The 20,737-nt window shown below is 36.5% G+C and overlaps 1 protein-coding gene across 1 annotated transcript in view; it reads left to right on the top strand.

The window, feature by feature from the left end:
- Nucleotides 1-20,502, top strand: part of LOC124788683 — a 30,858-nt gene extending 10,356 nt beyond the window's left edge. The window contains exons 2-4 of the mRNA XM_047255965.1: nucleotides 3,093-3,307; nucleotides 3,484-3,671; nucleotides 20,326-20,502. Coding sequence (XP_047111921.1) covers nucleotides 3,262-3,307; nucleotides 3,484-3,671; nucleotides 20,326-20,502 — 411 coding nt within the window. The 5' untranslated portion in view covers nucleotides 3,093-3,261. The remainder of the gene's footprint in view (nucleotides 1-3,092; nucleotides 3,308-3,483; nucleotides 3,672-20,325) is intronic.
- Nucleotides 20,503-20,737: the final 235 nt, after the last annotated feature.

The raw sequence follows: 20,737 nt of genomic DNA, 5'->3' as shown, positions 1-20,737 counted from the left end.
ATCCTTTCCGCCTCGACAGATCCCAGTTCTTCCGAAGCTCTGCGAAACACTGCCTCTCAGTCGATACTTACTTCCTCCTATTCGACACGCACTTCTTCTTGTATCACGTTAGGGAACAATTATTTCCAGTCATAGACACCCTCAGTCTCTTTTTCCATCCGTCCGCTTCCGCCTATGGATTAAAACTGGAATAGTCCGCAGCTCGTGGTCGTGCCGTAGCGTTCTCGCTTCCCACGCCCTGGTTCCCGGGTTCGATTCCCGGCGGGGTCAGGGATTTTCTCTGCCTCGTGATGACTGGGTGTTGTGTGATGTCCTTAGGTTAGTTAGGTTTAAGTAGTTCTAAGTTCTAGGGGACTGATGACCACAGACGTTAAGTCCCATAGTGCTCAGAGCCATTTGAACCATTTTGAAAAGTGGAATATGTTATTTACTGTAAATGTTGACAGCTTTCCTTTCAAATTTTGCTGAAATCATATTTACTTTTATACAAGCAGAAGTTGTTTTCCGAAGTCCTTTTACTTTTTATTCCTTCAAATTCTTGTTGTAATCGTCTAGCATTAGCTTCTTTATACGAAGGTGTGCTGAAAAGTAATCCCATCGAATCATTTACGTGTAAATTATTAAAAACTTCGGGATGAAACAGACATTATTAACATTCTACGTCTTTATGCTTCATGTGTACATATTTGAAGCATTCTCCCCCTAACATGTAACACCGGTGTGTGTAACATAACTGTGGCGGTGTCTGAGAAATAGCGTGCTGTAATCGAGATTCGAATTCTAAGAGTTCGTCCACATGAATTGTGCTTTTTGATATTATCGTGACATGCATGCAATTTTTGCTGGTGCATACCAACACTCAGCCCAACACTCCTTCAATCAATCAAATACAACGTTACTCCCTTGCGTTAACTGTTAAAAGCTCTTGAATCTGCACGCGACTGATGGGTTCCTTATAATTTTACTAAAATCTAAGTAATAACTCCAGTATAAGGCATTTTAGAAGAGGGAAGTAACATGACGAACATACGGCAAAACTGTATTCTTCTTGTAAAATTACACTACTGGCCATTAAAATTGCTACACCAAGAAGAAATGCAGATGATATACGGGTATTCATTGGACAAATATATTATACTAGAACTGACATGTGATTACATTTTCGCGTAATTTGGGTGCATACATCCTGAGAAATCAGTACCGAGAACAACCACCTCTGGCCGTAATAACAGAGCTTGGATGGTATGTACAGGTACAGCTGCCCATGCACCTTCAACACGATACCACAGTTCATCAAGAGCAGTGACTGGCGTATTGTGACGAGCCAGTTGCTCGGCCACCATTGACCAGACGTTTTCAATTGGTGAGAGATCTGGAGAATGTGCTGGCCAGGGCAGCAGTCAATCATTTTCTGTATAAGGAAAGGCCCGTATGGGACCTGCAACATGCGGCCATGCATTATCCTGCTGAAATGTAGGGTTGGTTGGTTGGTTGGTTGGGGAATGAGACCAGATAGCGTTGTCATCGGTCTCATCGTATTAGGGAAGGATGGGGAAGGAAGTCGGCCGTGCCCTTTCAGAAGAACCATCCCGGCATTTGCCTGGAGTGATTTAGGGAAATCACGGAAAACCTAAATCAGGATGGCCGGACGCGGGATTGAACCGTCGTCCTCCCGAATGCGAGTCCAGTGTCTAACCACTGCGCCGCCTCGCTCGGTGAAATGCAGGGTTTCGCAAGTATCGAATGAAGGGTAGAGCCACGAGTCGTAACACATCTGAAATGTAACGTCCACTGTCCAAAGTGCCGTCAATGCGAACAAGAGGTGACCGAGACGTGTGACCAATGGCTCCCCATACCATCACGCCGGGAGATACGCCAGTATGGCGATGACGAATGCACGCTTCCAATGTGCGTTCACCGCGATGTCGCCAAACACGGATGCGACCATCATGATGCTGTAAACAGAACCTGGATTCATCCGAAAAAAATGACGTTTTGCCATTCGTGCACCCAGGTTCGTCGTTGAGAACACCATCGCAGGCGCTCCTGTCTGTGATGCAGCATCAAGGGTAACCGCAGCCATGCTCTCCGAGCTGATAGTCCATGCTGCTGGAAACGTCGTCGAACTGTTCGTGGAGATGACTGATGTCTTGCAGACGTCCCCATCTGTTGACTCATGGATCGAGACGTGGCTGCACGACCCGTTACAGCCATGCGGATGAGATGCCTGTCATGTCGACTGCTAGAGATATGAAGCCGTTGGGATCCAGCACGGCGTTTCGTATTACCCTCATGAAACCACCGATTCCATATTCTGCTTACAGTCATTTGATCTCGACCAACGCAAGCACCAAATTCGCGATACGATAAACCGCAGTCGCGATAGGCTATAATCCGACCTTTATCAAAGTCGGAATCGTGATGGTACGCATTTCTCCTCCTTACACGAGGTATCACGACAACGTTTCACCAGGCAACGCCGGCCAACTGGTGTTTGTGTATGAGAAATCGGTTGGAAACTTTCCTCATGTCAGCACGCTGTAGGTGTCGCCACCGGCGCCAGCCTTGTGTGAATGCTCTGAAAAGCTAACCATTTGCATATCACAGCATCTTCTTCCTGTCAGTTAAATTTCGTGTCTGTAGTACGTCATCTTCGTGGTGTAGCAATCTTAATGGTCAGTCGTGTATTTTCCTCCATTTCCAATCGGCAGTCTGGCCCTGCAGTTTGGCGTTCTTATTAGTGTTGACCAAATGTTCACACAAACATGTGTTATGGTCAAGTGATGAGAAACGTGTGTAGTTCAACCGCCATATTATTGCACTTGGCCGTTACCGAAAACACATGGTGACATCACAGTAAGCAAACTCAGTTGTGTTTAAGCCAAACGAATCGCATTGTCAATGTTTTCATGTAAGTTGTGCTTACACCATCAACTCTGATTACGCACTTACCTACTATAAGGCAACCGAAGCTGCCTCACTCCCAGGTGCAATAATATTGTAACCGACTTATACATTAAAAGTGCTATATTTGACGAGAATAATTTCAAAAGATAAATAGGGTAACAAATTTTCATATTTTCGTTTTACAGGTCAGCTGCTGCGTTTACTGTTTTTACCCTACTTTTCAGCAACAGTAATTTCGGAGTGAATCCATTTGTTGCATTCATAGGAAAAGGATCACTGCAACTAGTTGCATTGTATGCGGCTCACTTTGTCGGAAACAAGTTCGGGAGACGGGTAACACAATGTCTGGTGCTAATGTCTACTGGTTTCTTCTGCATCATTCTCGTATTCTTAACCACAGGTAGCTCTTTGTTTAATCCTTTCTTGCATGTTTCCAACAAGAAACTGATTTAGAAATATGTTCAGGGGAAAGGAAACGTTCAATATTGTTAGATTGTACTTTACAAGCGATTTCGGTAGTCTTTAATTTATACAGATTTAGTGTTTTGTTATTTCAATGAAGTGACTCTTTTACAGGACATTCAACCCAGTGGATCATAACTGCATTTTCGCTGGTGCTACTGTTTTGCTGCGAGTGTTCGTATTCACTCTCAAACCTGCAGAGCTTGGAATTACATCCAACAAGTATACGACAAATAGGAATCGCAATTGAGTACGTCTTCGTTCAATGCACTCTGACTGCTGCACCTCATCTTGCTCACTTGGTACGTACCCGCACGATTTGTTACTTAAAAATAATCACAGCTGCACGTATCCGGGCTCATACAGTGTCCTCTATTGTAAACATAGTGATGTGAATGACATCCATTTGAATTATTAGAATACCTCCCAGTGTAAAACTAGACTCATCATTATCGTACTAGATCTGTGCAACATGAAAATTCATTCTGTTCTTTAAGATTCTTGTCAAGTTTTTTCTTTTGGCAATATAAATTTAAAGTTCGTCTAGGCGTCAAGGTACAGCCCTTCGTTTGCCCTAAGCAAGATCTCCATGTCGTTGTCAGTACTAGTGATTTCATGTTTGTGCGCTGATAAATGCTTACTTAACGCAGTTTTACTTAGCGTGAGGAAATGGCATTGAAGCACGTTTCAAATTTCAAATCTGCTGACGAACCCCACATCCCAACGAATTTTCAGTTGCGAAGACAAATTGCACGTTAGCTTCACGTAGAGGCCTTCAGATTTTTTTTAAGCTGTGTCACGATAAGCCATTCTTATAAAATGGCACTTCTTCCTTATTTTAGGTTCATGTCACTGACGCTTAAGTTTATTGTGTTTGTGCGAACTGTAGAATTGCCACACCCATTTGCTACCATAATCTACTTCAAGATCACGATCTCCTTGTCATATCTTCCTTTGCCCAAGGTAGTCGTATCACCCTACTCAACAATGAATGAAAATTGCTTTCTTACACCAGTTAGGATGACATGATGCTGCAGAGATTATAGTCTTGGTGCATGTGGGTTTTCGAAAGATGCCGAATTTGTGTTTACAGTTAGCTTTTGAAATGGTTAAGTCAAGATAATTCAGGATATTATCGTTTTCCACTTATAATGTAAACTACATTTCAGATCCATGGTACACATCTTCTCAGCCACCTGTCTGATTTTACCCCTTCCCATTAACATCCCTCTTGCAGTGAAAGACTCGACTTTTAACTACTGGATATTTTTGTAAAAAGTTAATTTCCAAGTCGTCGAGAAAGATTGCTTCAACAGTACCAGGCAGACTGTTACCCATAGCCACTCGCTCAACCTGCCGTAATACCCTGTTGTTAAACATGAAGAAACTGGTAGATAGTGTGAAATCCAGAAACTTAACTAGTTCTGAAATTTCACCTAAACTGGCTTTATTACACTTGAATAAGTTGTTTTTAATTATCAGAAGTTTCTTTCGGCAGTAAATTAGTGTCAAATTCTTAACATCAAGCTAAGCTAGTACCGTATCTTTAATTTGATCAACTATTTCGTAGCTTTTCTATAATGTACAATGTATCGATGAATGTATACATGACTCTCAGTCATTTTTTTTAACTTGATTGAGAATGTAGCTAGAACAATCCAGCCGTTGACAAAACACTTCAAGCAAAAACAAAAAAGAAAGAAAAATAATTCCTAAAATGTCCATTATTTGGAAGTCAATGATGCTATAATTTTATTCCACGAGAATGGGGAAGAATTTAAGCAGGTGGTTGACAAAATGTGTACCATGCATCCGAATATACAGTTGACTCTAGAAATGGAGAAGTCATTGTCTTGACTTAACCATTTCGAAAGCTAATCGGATCACCAAATTCGTCATCTTAGAAAACTTACATGCACGGCTACTATAATCCAGAATATTGTGTCATTCTAAGCGTTAAAAGGAAGCCTATTTTCACTCCACGTTTTGTTAGTTGATACGACTGCTTTTGGATCTTGACGAGATAGATATGGAGATTGAGGTACTGAAGCAGATTGTGGTAGCAAATGGGTACGGCAGGTCTATGGTTATGTGCACACTCAATAAATTAAAGCGTTCACAACATGAACCTAAAAAATTAATAAGGATGAACTGTTACTTAGTCAGCTTCCCTTAAAATGGCACAACTTCTAATAAAATAGGAAGGTCCCTACACACAAGTTGCCTTCATAACTGAAAATTCTTTGAGATTAACGGTTAGATAAAACATTTCACAAGGAAAGAATAAATTGTTACACTGCCATATTTATAAGGCCATGTCTGATGACAGTCAAAAGAACTGCATTGGACAGGTGGTACAAACATTTAAAACGGCTCTAATGAATACATGCTTACTCAAAGTAAAACTGACCTATGTAATCATTTATTAATGCACAAACATGAAATCACTAATATAGACAGTAACTTGGAGGTTTCGGTTAGTGCAAGCAAAGAGCTGTACGTTGACATCAGTAGATATGTATTGGGGTCTCTGCCCCTCAAGCGCCAGATCATAGAATCTATTCAAATCCATTTATCGACCCTATGAGACCAACACCACTTAGCTAAAGGAACAAGGGCATATTAATGAATACAAAATAAAATGAAGAAGTAATAGTAATCACAACAGGAGAGGAACTATTTCGTTCGAGAACGCCACCAAAGTAGAAGAATTAAAGGAACAAAGAAGATACAATTCAAACCCATTAAAATTAGAGCACTGCAACTCCAATTGAAACAAAACCAAATCGAAATAAATAAGTCACTTATAGAAAAATCTAAAACAAATCGCAAGTAAATACAACACATCGATATGAAGACAAAAACTAAAATAAAATGAGGAACTAAGAGTAAACACATCAAAACAGTTGGCCGTAACCCTTCTTTCAATGAGTTTTTATTAACAAACAAAACAGAAAACGAAGACCCTCAACTATAACGAGAAAGAACGAACCCAGTGAACCATGACCAGTAACATTTGTACATTAACAGTTACTAAAGTCCACAACAATGTAATAAAGTCGAATAAATACAATACAATCAGGATGAATAAATAAAAGAAACAATGAAATATAGTCGAATCAATATAACTGCACACATCAGAGCAATGACAATACAACCAAAATAAAATGAAGACACTAGCACACTCCATCGTAAAGATGTGACTGATATACTTGAATAAACAGACATGGGTCAAGCAATTAGCAAATATATAGACATAGAAAACAATAAAACACATGAACAAATGAGACCCAATGAAACACCTGGTTTGCCCACTCAAAACTGAGGGTCTATCCAGCCAAAAACGACAAGTATAATTTTAACGAAAGAAGAACTATTTTTATTAACCAGTTTGTTTATATTCTCTAATTTTAAACTAATGAATGAATTAAACCCCACCAACAAAATCGAAAAATGCGCTCTTCATTATTGTTGTTTAAGACGGCGATGTACAGATCAGAAATCACGTTAAACCTAAATACCAAAAAACATATACACAATTAAAGGAGAACGAATTGTTCCTCTCTTCAAATAAACAAACAACAATGGGTAGCAATTCGCTACTCTCTTCAAATAAACAAACAACAAAGGGCAAAAAATCGGAAAACATATGAAGAATTAAAGTGTCTATACTGCTGACTCTCTTCTGGCTCAAAGAGTCTATACTGTAGACTCTCTTCAACAACACATCCTCACACTATCTTTATCAATGAACCCGGCTTCTATTCTATAGTTATAAAGCTAGTATGAAAGAAGCAGATAAATCATATGTGGTGAAACATGGTTCTCTTTCTAATCAGGCAGCAGTGAAACATGGCCTCCTTTAAAAAGAACAACCATAAACAATTCAAACTTGCCAAAACGGCGGGGTTAAAAAGAAATGGACAAGTTCACAGTACAAAAATGAAATAAAAGGGAATCAAATCTAAAAATCATTCTCAAAAACGGCAAAAACCTTCTGCACCATGGAAGAAAACCCCCAGAGGGATTTTTTCAACTTCTCTTTATCTCATCTCTACCCTCCGGGGTTTTTTCAAAGTCTTCTCGTAGTCTAAGTTCCATTACCAGGTCGTCTTCCAGCGACTTGACGGTAGCTGCCCTTCCGCATCTGTCACCTGTCGTCTTTAATTCAGGGGGCAGAGCTCCAGACAGCAGTGTCTTGATGAACGATGATCCTCATTGCTTGGCTTGGTCAGACCCAACTCACAGCCTGGGGCAACTGGGAACTCAAGCAGTCCTGTGCAGTTTGTATATATAGTCGGTTTTCTAGTGATAAAGTACATTCTAAAAGCTCTACTTTCATCAGCTTCTTCTGGACGTAAATATATAATTTCCATCACATTATTGTATGTCATTTGGAGAGACTAAATCTAAAGCACATGTAAATGTTAGTATGAATAAAGAAAACAACATTTAAAAATTCCTAATTTGTGTTTAAAGTGAAACACGATCCCCTAGTAATTAAACAGAACAAATATGGGTGCCATCTGTTAACGGAAGCTCGAAGCTAGTACGTGTCTCAGCTTCCCATTTTAATGTATGAATCAGCGCCAGCTTCTGTGCAAGACAGCGAGGCTAAGAAGGTCACTAGCTGGTTGCATCACACACAGCGCAAAAAGCACGCCAAGGCTGACAGCTATCATTTTCTCCTATGATTACACAGAAACGTTGTAGCGCCTCTAATTAAAACGGGCTTTTATGGATACACACATAAAAACATCATAAACTAAACTTAACAAACAATTATTTACAAACCCCAGCCCATTTTCCTTTTTGTGTACATAACACCAGCGATACCAGCCGATGCTAACTTTTCGTTCCATTCAGAATCTTTACTAAAACCATTAGCCAACACTTTATCTTGTAGGACTTTATCTGCCTCATGTCTCTTACTTTATTTTTCGTGATAAGCTATATTGTGTTCTTTACAAGCTTCACCTAACTTATTAATTCCTTCATTTCCACTGTTTAATCGTTCTTCCAGCTTTGTAAATGGACCACAGTAGTTATAACCAGGAATGTGAAGCTCAGGCATTTTAAGATTATTCAAAGCCCAATTAACTATTCCTTTGTCATATTTCTTATTTTCCCAGAGTGATGGTGGTAACATGTTTAAGAATTTTATAATGTATGATGTACCTTTAGGGCTATTAATCACAAAATCGTTAAACGTCAACGTTAACATTTCCATTATTGTAACTTTCTCATTTCAGAAATTACTGTTTCCTGCTTTCTCTTCACCATCAATAACAGCCGCTTGATAAATTAAGTCTCTAGCATCGTTCATCCAAATGTATTCGATTGGCAGCTCATTACATTCTTTAACAAAACCTTTACTTCTTTTTGATCTTGGAGTACTAGTTTCAAAACTTGATTCTGAGCTACTATCATTTCTACAGTGTTTTCCTAGAATGTGCTCAATTATTGATTTGTATTTTGCCCCTCTACTCCATCTAGGCTTCCCATTACAAAAAATGAGTTTGATTCAAGTAAGATTTCTGCATAATTTTGTAAATCATCTTCATCAAATTTATCATCAAGATCATCAAAAGTAAAATACTTTTGGGTAAGAATATTCATTAATCCATCAGTGACTTGATATTCATTTCTTTGTACAGTTAAATAATCGTAGTGTCTTCCTCCAATAGTTAATGTATCAAATTTTACAGGTTCATCACCAACATATTTTTCAGTGCCAATTGATTTTAAACCAAAAAATTTAGTCATTGCAGTTGTTCAGGTGTCCCAGTAAATGTGATCCTATAAAAGTTGGTTTTGGTTTCGGTTTTGGAGTTGCTAGTGCTTCTGAGTCATCATATTGTTGATAATCATAAGCCATTTGACTTGCTATGTATTTCATTTCACTTTTCTTCATCATAATCACAAAGCATATTATCTACTTCCGATTCGCTTAATGTTCTATTGACTCCCAAATCTTCACTTGTATTAAATTGAAATGGAATAGGGTCTTTACTTTTATTCTCAAGAGCTTTATCTAGTTTGCCTTCTAGTCATTCACCAAAGTTACCAGTTGCATCAATCACAGGTTGTTCCTGTTTTTTGTATTTGTCATATTCATCATCCCTTTTGTTTGTAAATCCTTTAAACCTATCCCTTAAATATTCTCTCATTTTAATTGCTCTCGTGCTTTATGTACATCATTAGGATTCTTCATTTTGGTAATAATTTATTATACAAAATAATAAAACGTAAACACAACGTAAATGTAACGTAAATGCAATGTGAAAAAACGTAAACACAATCTAAACGTAACGTGAAAAAACTTAAACTTAACGCAGTCTTGAAACTCTTCTGCTTCTGGTTTCTTGTTCCATAATTAATTAGTGTAAACCAGTTTCATGCAAGCTTGATGGTTATGTAACCATAAAGCACTCATCTTTCAATTGGTCTAACATATAGTGAGAAAAGAAGCATTTGACTAAAGATTCAAGCTGAGAGAGAACAGTTTTAAAATTATTAACTACTTGTGCGACTGTTTCAGGTTGCTTTTTGCATTCTATTCCAAATGTTGAGAAATTATAATTTTCAACTTTAACCAATGTGATTGTAAACTCGTTAAAAAGGAATACTTTGCCATTATTAAAGAAATGCAATAGCCTATCAACATACCTAAATACAGAATCAATGTTTGTGAGTATGCCTGGGAAGTCTCTAAGAAAACTGTATCTTTTAACTGTATGGTTACATTCATTCAGTTCAAGATAGTAAACATCATCATAGAAGACAAAAGTTCTCCCTGTGTACATATTTACAACCCCATTTATTTTGGTATTCGGCTGAATTCCTACATCAGGCACGGTTTTTGGATAACCACTAACAAGACATAAGTCTGGAAACGTTATCATTTACACCATGTTTTTATAAAGAGAACAACTTCACCAGATGGACGTTGATAAATGGCGGTAATCTGAGATTTACAAAGCCATACCATTAAACCCATCAACTTACAGGGTGAAGGATTTAAGCAGAGAACGTGTTGAAGGTTTGTTTTATGAGCCTGAGTTGCTTAAGATAAAATATCCAGATGTTTGTTTGGTTGAGAAGGTGTTGAAAAAGAAATGTGACGAAGTGTTTGTTAAGTGGTTAGGTTTCGATAGTTCTCATAACTCTTGGATTAATAAATCAAGCGTTCTTGTTTGAACAGCTTTGGTGGCTAATATCATAAAAGCACAAATAAATTATCTTAATTCATTATATAATAAATGGATCATTTGGTTGATTTACAGAACAACGTTTTTACATTTAAAACAAAATCTGTTGGTTTTATTACTACTGTTGAAGATAGCAATGTTAAGATATGGTTAAAGGTAAGGATGTAGCAGAGATTCTAGAATATAAAAATAAACATGAAGCAATTAGATATTATGTCAGACTTAAATATCAAAAAACATTCAAACAACTAAGGGAGGAGCGATTTTTTTTATCAAATGCTTCAATGTAACGATCAGGTGAAATTACCTTGTAGTCGTCTATGTAAACAACGACCTTAGCTCCAATTTTGGTTTTGAGTAGTTCAGTCTTTTTGATTAATAGTGTTTCGTTTAGTGGAAGTTCATTTAGGCTCTTGAATGGGATATTTGGTCTGCCTATTTCATTTAGTGATAATGGATTCCTTTATCCTATTTCTTATAAGAGTAAAAAGTTTTTTTAATTCATTTTTGTTTTTGTGATGTTCAAGGTGTAACCAGTTTTTCTTGAGTATCATATTGATCATCAGAAATAGTTGGCTTATCAAAATCAAATTCGTCATCAGTAGATATGTCATTGTTGTTGTTATTGTTGGATTGTCTTATAATAGTTCTGCATAAAGGACAAGTGTTGTTATCTCTTAATGCAGTAAGCATACACTCAGTCCAAAACACATGATTGCATGAGGTTTTACGCGTTTGAGTTTTGGTTTCTTTACATACTGGATATTCATCTGAGTTCTCTATCGCAGTTAAACCAGTTTAAAGTAACAACGGTTAGTTCTTGAGGTATGGGCTGACACATTCATTACGTCTTAAGAATAGAACCATTTCGATTTTGTTTCTGAACTTCATTAGGAATTTTTCAGAGAACTTTCTATCCTCACAGCTCCATATAAGATCATATAAGTTTGAACCCCAGTTTTCAAATTCAAGAATAAAACTTCCACTCTTATCATGTAAAAGTACATCTCGCCAACAGACTCTATCTAGATATTTTCGTACTAATGGTCTGTTCAAAATGAGTGAGGCTTTTGTCCAATTAATAAGATCTTCAAATTTATTTACAAAAGGTTCTGTGAGTAAAATCCTTTTACAAGAGAGAACATTCCAATCTAAGTATTCTCTGAAATTTCGACAGAATTCAATAGCACTTTTTGTTGAATGCTTTTTTTAATTGTATGCAGAACTATAGGCTTTCCAATCAATATTTTCTTTAAATTGATTTAGGAAGTTTCCAGACATCTTTCCTGCATGTTTTCATGTGTATGTTGACCAGCTGATATATTGTCTTTCACATTCTTTATGTTTTAAAACGAAATCTTGGTTTAGATAACGATATTGTCTACTAAAAAATTCTCTTCTTCTACACATTATGTCCCAATGAAGTTTATCAGCATATTTGTCAACAATATCTTCATGAGTGGGTAAAGTTTGTATTCTTGATACGGAGATCCAATCGATGTATTTCTTGAAACGTTTGATGAATGAGAGTGATTGTCCATAATTAGAAGTAATGTAGCTCCAACATAATTGTTTCCTAAACATATAAATAAAATCTTTGGACAGATTCTTTAGTTGGGATATCTGTGCCCACTTTTTTCTTGATAGGTTATTGAGAACATCGATTACCATACCTTTAAACACAGGGTTTTGAAAGTAACATACAACATGTTCAGGGTTCAGATGTTGGATCAGTTATTTTATAAGGTTTACTTTAATTGATATCATTTCTTCTTGGTTGTTCTCTGCTTTTTCGTCTTCGTTGGTTTTTTCGTCTTCTTGGTTATTCTATTTTTCCAGAATGAGACTTTCACTCTGCAAAGGAGTGTGCACTGATATGAAACTTCCTGGCAGATTAAAACTGTGTGCCCGACCGAGACTCGAACTCGGGACCTTTGCCTTTCGTGGGCAAGCAAGGTACTGGCAGAAGTAAAGCTGTGAGTACCGGACGTGAGTCGTGCTTCAGTAACTCAGATGGTAGAGCACTTGCCCGCCAAAAGCAAAGGTCCCAAGTTCGAGTCTCGGTCGAGCACACAGTTTTAATCTGCCAGGAAGTTTTATTCTATGCTGTTTCATCTTGGTTGTTTCTTTGTTGATAAGAGTTAATCAAGATTATAAGATCAGATTTCCTTAGCTTTGAATTAGTTGTCGTTGAACCTGTTTCATATGAGTTAATTAAACTTATTAAATCTACTTTCTTTAACTTAGAGCAACCACGAATACCGTTATCTCTGCAGTACTGTTTAAGCTCAGTTATAGTTTTATTTTCCATCATATATCGTTTATTATATAAGAAAACTTATTTTTAGTCTTTCAGTTTTTATCTTCATGAAAAATAAATTAATAATTTTCAGCCATTTTTGAGGGTCTAAGTGGGAACCACATGGTCTCTTTTATAAGAACCACCTATAAAAGCACTAATACTAAAACACACACATACACACGTAAATACTAATAAACATAAATGGAAGTCTTAGATCTGGCAGTTTATTGTTTATTTAACTCTTGTTCAATTTTATAGTGTCCCCAAGGTAATGTGTTTATTCCATTTGGCAGTATATATCATTTGTCATCTTTGTAACTTAGAGCAAGTTTGTTTAATTCAATTGTAGACACATTATGGTGTTTGCTTCATATTAGTTTCATAGACTTGTAAATCTCGCATTGTTGTGTTAAATGGTTCCTATAGTCATCAAAGTTTAAATCTTTCTTCACATTGCTTGCTTTAATTCCTTTCCTTGTCATAATATTTTATCGCATACATTTTTGATCTTAATCCAACAAACTCTGTCATGATTTTGCCTGATAGTTTATCTTTCATTTTACCTAAGACTTTCTTATTAACTAGGGGCAAGTTGTATATGTTATTCTGGTGATAATCGCTTGAATCAAAGTGTTCAATCATTTGTTTCATATCTTGGTAAAATATTTTATCGCATACATTTTTGATCTTAATCCAACAAACTATGTCATGATTTTGCCTGATAGTTTATCTTTCATTTTACCTAAGACTTTGTTATTAACTAGGGGCAAGTTGTATATGTTATTCTGGTGATAATCGCTTGCATCAAAGTGTTCAATCATTTGTTTCATATCTTGGTAAAAGTCTTGTGTTCTGATGTGGTAGACTAAACTGTCAGTATCCTTGTAGCAAATGTTTATGTTTTCTCCATATTTGGGTTTCATTATGTTGTAGTGGAAATTGTACATAAGTTCTTTGGATACTTCTAGAATGCCCATTCCTACATGTATCAGTCTGTTAAAGAGCACTTTAGTCTTCTTCATGTGAACTATAACTAATGGCTCAGTAAGAATAGTTCGATGGTAAAAGTTAGGTTTTGGTATGAGTTTAATACACTTCATAGCATCAGCCAAAATTCGTATGTCAACTCACTTTCTAATGTTTTCCAGAGTTTTTCCAAATACACTGGTGTTCATTGATTTATAAAAGTCCTTTTCGAAATCGTTGGTTGCCTTGGTTCTCATTTCTGTATTTAAATCTATATATTTCTTTAACCAAACTGACTGCTTAAACTGAATTACTCTATGTATTTTCTTCGACTTTAATCCTAGTTGTAGACGTTTTGGAGACTTCTGTAGTGAATAACATACTTTTATTTGTTGTGTAGTGTTCCTAGGAGTTTAGGTTGATTAGAATCTGGAGGACACATGGTTTCTAAAGCTAATGGGAAGTCTTTGTGTTGTTCATGGAGTTCTTTAGGGTATCCTAAATCAACTTCCAATATGTAGCCAGTTTTATTGTTCTTCGGTATGTTTTCAATATCAAGATTTTTTATCTGTTGTTTAGTTAGCCATGTAAAGTCTTTGTAAGGCAAATGTTGACTCATAGCCCATCCATGTAAGTTGCTTGCATCAAGATAGGCAAGGTAACTACTTTCTTTATTTGGATTATAGTTTTTCATATATTTATTGTTTGCTTTAGCATATCTTTGACAGCATTGGGAAATTCCTCCTCTTACACCTTTTTCAATCATTAGGATCATTTCATAATCAGTTATCATATCTAAGTTTATTCGAGTCATTTTTAGCATAGCATCCCAAGCCAACCAAGGACTTGTGTAATACCATGCAGGATCTAAATCATAAGTGCTCATGCATGTAGTTCTAAAGCATTCAAACACATCAGCTAGTAATAACACATATGTTTTTAAATACAAATCATGGTAGTCACCAATGTTATTCATATCAAAATGTTTCCAAATCTTTTTAGCATTTTTATTATATTTGCTCGTTATATCTGATTGTTCAAGGCTGTTGTAAAAGGATTCTATAGATGGAAGTTGTGTTTCTTTAAACTTGTCTCATGAATCCATAAAATCGTATGGGTATACTCCCTTTTGACTTAAAAGTTTTAATCAATCTTCGTTAATGCATTTTCTTGTGTGAGGCATTTGCTCTGGTTTAAGACTATTAGCTAAAGAGGCAAGAGATTAGGACATAAATCTAAACGAGTCAACAAACCGTAAGTTAATGCCTTCTTTAACATGCTTAGTAAATGATATGTATTTTTCTTCATTGTTTGGAATATGAACAATTTCTTCATTTGTGCAGACTAATTCTCTGATAAGCAAATGAGAATCATAGCCACTAAGATTATGCATAAACACTAGAAGAAATGTAGGTAGCTTAAGTTTAAGGTATCAATTATTACATGCTGGTGCTATAAACTGGCTGGTAAGATGATCATGGTGTCTAGTCTTATAATTTTCAGTTTATATTCTCAATTACAGTCATTTCTGGAGGTACAACATTTTTATATACTTGGTGAATCTCCTTGGCCTCTTCTGTTAGGTCTTGAATAAACTTCTTTGATGCTTCTGGACCTCTGTGCTGTTTAAATTCGGTTAACGTTTCATTTTTAATAACAAAGTAAGCGAAACTACATGGTTCATGTTTTTGACATTTTCTTATTTGATTGGTAGGATTGTGATTGTTAGGATAAATTTTACAGTTTAAACATTCAAAGTCAGCATAAATCACATATGATAGCCGCATTGTATTTTGAATGTTCTTAAAGTAAATTTTTGAGCCCTCTTCTGGCATTAGTATTTTCACAGCATCATTAGCACAACAGTCTTGGATGTGATTGTTATATTTTGTTTTGTTGTTAAAGTGTAGCATACAACCTCTGCAAATATACTTCTTTTCTTTGTGTTTACTTACTTGAGCAGAAATTAGATGAGAAAGGTTTCAAATCAAGCAGAAGTGTCTCTGCAGTCCTTTAGTTGCTAATAAAAGATCGACAGATTTATCAGAAGTTTTTCTTGCTTTATTTGGATAGAGAGGATAAATCATTCCTTTTGAATCATAGCCAAACACATTTATTTGTAATCCAGTTCGTCTTTCAATTTTGGGGATATCTATAAGTGTGAAAGGGGATGTTATATCTTTAAATGCGTCATCAATATCATCCTTCAAATTAATATACTTAGAAACTCGATCAGGATTATGATCATTGCGAGGTGGTGGATGTAAATAAGATTTTAGACAATATAAGAAATACTTGTTATCATTATTTTTGATGTTAAGTACAGCTTTTCTCGATTTAATAAATTTTGGAAGATCAAAGTAAGAATTTCCTGCATAAGGCATATATGTGTTAAGTCTTAATTCAAGTGTTTTAATTTTGTGGAGAGACCAGTCAGAACCCCTTCCTTGAAACTCACTCATCTCTCTAAGTAAATGTTTTCTAACTTGTGCCATTTATCTGGTTAGGTTTGTTGATTCTGAGATTCTTTCATTTTTAGTCTTAAAATTAAACTCTTGTATTACTCTTCCTTTCTTATAATCCCACGTTAGTAGAACATTAACTTTAAGTGAATTTTGATTTTGAAGAGTGCTCTCACTTTTATTAATCATGGCTTTGGATGTTTGATTTAAAAATGCTGTAACAGGATCGTCAGAAGGTGTTATTTCTTGTTGTTCAAATAACCAAGTTTCGAGCCTACATTTGAGGGCTTGTTCCTTCTTAACAACATTAAGCTTGCCTCGTGATACAGGACTGATTAAAGTGTTTTCATTGTCCTCGTTATAAAAAGGTAGTTGAGTAAGTGGGTATGGTTTGATACCAGACTTGATTGTATGTTTAATAAGAGCATTTCTGTTAAACTTTTTATAGCCTCGGTTTTTGTAGGTTTTGCAAAACGACTTGTGTTGTGTAAGTGTCATATCATGTAGATATTTGGAATCATGTGGTGTGTTATAGTAGTCAGTTAGTCTTGAAATTAATTTCTTCTTATCTCGAGAACTATAACCACAGATGTTGTTGGCTTTCCAGATTTGTTGTAGCCTGTGAACTGACATTTTGTTAAAATTAGGACACATGTTGGTTTTACTATTTCTAAGTTCACTTTCATTCATACTCTCATTGCGTTCGTCATTAACAGTATTTGACACTGTATTTATTATATAAGAAATCTTATTTATTGTCTCAATTTTTATTTTCACCGAAAATAAATTTATCATTTTCGGCCACTTTTGGGGGTCAAAGGAGGTACCCCACGGATTTTTTCAAAATTTTCTTCATTTTTTCAAAATTTTCTTCATTTCTTCAAACTTTTCTTCATTATTTCATATCTAACATCGATGTGTAGTGTAATGGAGGTCAGATTTTGACCCCCTTTTGACTATATGCTTGAAGAGAGGCCCGATTAGTTGTTCTAGAAAGAGACATCTGTTTTTGCCTTCATAACAATGTGTTGTATTTACTTGCGATTTGGTTTAGATTTTTCTATAAGTGACTTATTTATTTCGATTTGGTTTTATTTCAATTGGAGTTGCGGTGCTTTGATTTTAATGGGTTTGAATTGTATCTTCTTTGTTCCTTTAACTCTTCTACTTTGGTGGTGTTCTTGAACGAAATGGTTCTTTTCCTGTTGTGATTACTATTACTTCTTCATTTTATTTTGTATTCATTATCATGCCCTTGTTCCTTTAGCTAAGTGGAGTTGGTCCCATATGGTCGATATATGGATTTGAATAGATTCTATGATCTGGGGCCAGTGGGGCAGAAACCGCAATACATATCTACGACGTCTTGTGGAACTTTAAATTTATACTGCTAAAAGCAAACAACCCGACAAGAATCTTAATGAGCAGAATGAATTTTCCCATGAAGCTTTGTTCAGTATTTATTATGACTTCCTAGTGCCTGGTGTCTCTCTTCAGTCCTCAAATATAAATTTGTTTATTTTGTTGTCTGGTTGGGGTGTAAGGTAGTCGGCACAGATTGCAGCCAATGATACGCATGTAACCATTAATACTGTACCCGTCTCGCTCGTCATTCAACCTGCTATGGTAGGTATCGCACTCTAGCGGCCACTCTTGTTTCTCACACTATTATCGATAAACGTTTTCGTGATTTGTAGTATTTTCGAGAAGCTATAGTATTTTTGTAACTCTCTTCCCCGTTTTCCAATTTTTAGCATACGGTAATGGTCCTCGATTTATCTGAATTCTCGTTCATTAATATGAAGGCCAGTATTAATCACTTAATGCCTGAATAAATTTCTTTTTGGAACAAAGAGTAAACAATTATGTCGTTCTAGAAGTACCTGAAACAATCAGGACATGGCAGCACACGTCAAAAGCGTTGGTAGCTCTGTGTAGAATCTGCATCTACCGGCCCTAGCGCTAGAAAACAGTTAACCTTACACTTGGTCACAATGATATGACGCGATTTCGCGACGCCAGCGTTAAGAGGTAAAAGTTGTATTTTAATAGGTGGAAGACTCAAACTATGCTCATCAGATAAGTAGGTTAATCTTGCAATGATTTTTAAACTATAAAGTTGAGAACGAAATGTACTATGCATGCTGTGCTTTGAGGTTGTCTTTTACATCGGTTTTTATTTTTTATTGTGTGACGTGATGTACATACCGCAACCTGCTATTGATGATCATGTCTTTTAGCTGTTGATTTCATTATTTATTTTAGTTCCCTTTATGATGGAAGAACCTCTTTGATGCTGGTTTTATATTGTAGCTTATGACTTATGAACACGTCACATGGCTATCCCTAAATTTTGTAGCCTATAACATGAACACATGTGACCATACAATATTCTTTCTTACCACATCCATAACCTTTGTGCCTTACGTTAGCTGACAAACTGAATTTTGCGGCTCCAGGTATGTGTGGGTTCTCAAAATATTTTGTTGTTAACTGTGCAGTTTCTGATGCTAATATTTGTAATGTCACACTTTTGTAATTTTTATTTTCGTTGCCCCTTTTTGCTGTTCAAACTAGACCTGACGATAATCTGCAGCGCAGACTCAGACCAGAACTCAGTAATAAAGGAAGTGATTCGGACAGTGTCTGAATTAGAAAATAGTAGATTTATTGGTGCTAGATCCAGTGCAGAATATGGTGGTAATTTTTGAGCGGACTGCAAACAAGTAGAGAGTCATTCTCATTCTTTCAAAACCTTTTAGAGTCGTTGACTACATTGTTGAGATACGGAATTCTACGTCCTGTTCGTTCTTTGTAACACAATCTAGAAGACCTAAATGTTTCTGTACATTATACTATATGCACTTTGTTTAGAAACTGAGTGATATTAAGAAACCACTTCATCTGAAGATAATTACTATCCATGGTGAAAAATGATGAGCAATGAAGATCGCTTATAAAAATCCTATAAATGAAAAACTGTATGTATTTTTATGGCATTGATAAAACTCTCTGTAATTGTCGATAACAAACGATAGCCACCGTATTATTTACTGGTCCGTTTGACGTACGTCGACTTCATTTATCATTATGACCTCTATTTTAATGAACTACATTTGTGAGCCTTTTCATTTATACCAGTAGTATCGCCTAGTAAAATTCTTTAAAAACATATTTAATACAAGTACACTTGCCTGACAAAACAACATGAAACATCCAGATCATATTATTGGATGTCTATGTTACTTCGTAGACGTGCTCATCATCGGCGGGGACGTCAAAGATCCGAGTTAAAATTTTCTGTGGTAGATAGAATGGCCACCAGAGCGCATTAGTATAGTTCGTGTTTAGTGCTGTTATCCGGCCTGACAAAGTACCTGAGGGACGTAAAAACGTCAAATGCTGAATTATCTTTGCGAATTGCGCAGAGATGTCGCGGACTCCTGATGACATCAGGTCAAGGCTTGTAGTGACTGAGGGATTTCTACGGTACGTTCGCAGATATCCTGAGTCGTCCTGTGTCACCTTTCGCGGAAATGTATGACGGTGTCATGTTTCTACATATCACCGCTCTTCTACAAATTGTGTCTCTATAAACGGTCAGCGTGATGTTGATGTATTCCTGTGTCTACAAAGAGCCCAAGATCTGCGCCCCAATAGATCACCTGTGGATCCAGCTCGGACGTAACTTCAACTCCGTGTCAATATCCGAGATATGAAGGACGAGTTACATCGGCTGTTGGCCAACTTGCCCCGGGAGAGGATTCTGCGGCTTTGTAGCAGCCTTCGCAGGACGAGTCCAAGTCAGAAGGCGTGCAACATCAAACCGATAATTGGGCTTATACTGCCAAGTTCTTCGTGATCTTATACGCTTGTGTAATCACTGAAATAAAATCACGTACCCTCTGAGCCAGAGAGGTTTAATTTAGTTTTTTCTCTGTCTCTTGCGCACTCGCCTTTTTGTCAGGCAGTGTATTTAGATGTGAGTATATGACATTCATATTTTTGTTTACAGGGGAAGACTTCTGGAATGCATATCGTATTCAGCGTGCTTGCAGCTGTGACACTGATTATGTCGGCTTTAATGTCTTTTGTGCCAGAGTCATTTAACGAGAAGCTCCCGGAGACAAAAAACGATATTTCACTCCTAGGAAAGAATCAGAAGTACTGGAGCTTTCCTGCCAGAAAGTAAAGGGGATCGAGAAAATATTGCTGAGCAGAACTGGAGCTGTGGACATGATCCTGCAAAAGTCTGGAGAAACGAAATACTTTGATGACAATAATATATAGGCGGTGTTCTTTATTCTAACAGAAATGAAAGCAATTCCTTCCTGAAATAATGATACGACCATGATTCAAGTGGTATGATTGTAAAGTGGTGAGGGAGACGAGTTACATCTACAAATGAAACAGATATATAAATCGAA

This window comes from Schistocerca piceifrons, chromosome 3 (genome assembly GCF_021461385.2).
Source record: "Schistocerca piceifrons isolate TAMUIC-IGC-003096 chromosome 3, iqSchPice1.1, whole genome shotgun sequence".
Taxonomy (NCBI): domain Eukaryota; kingdom Metazoa; phylum Arthropoda; class Insecta; order Orthoptera; family Acrididae; genus Schistocerca; species Schistocerca piceifrons.
This window is presented reverse-complemented; position numbering and strand designations above follow the sequence as displayed.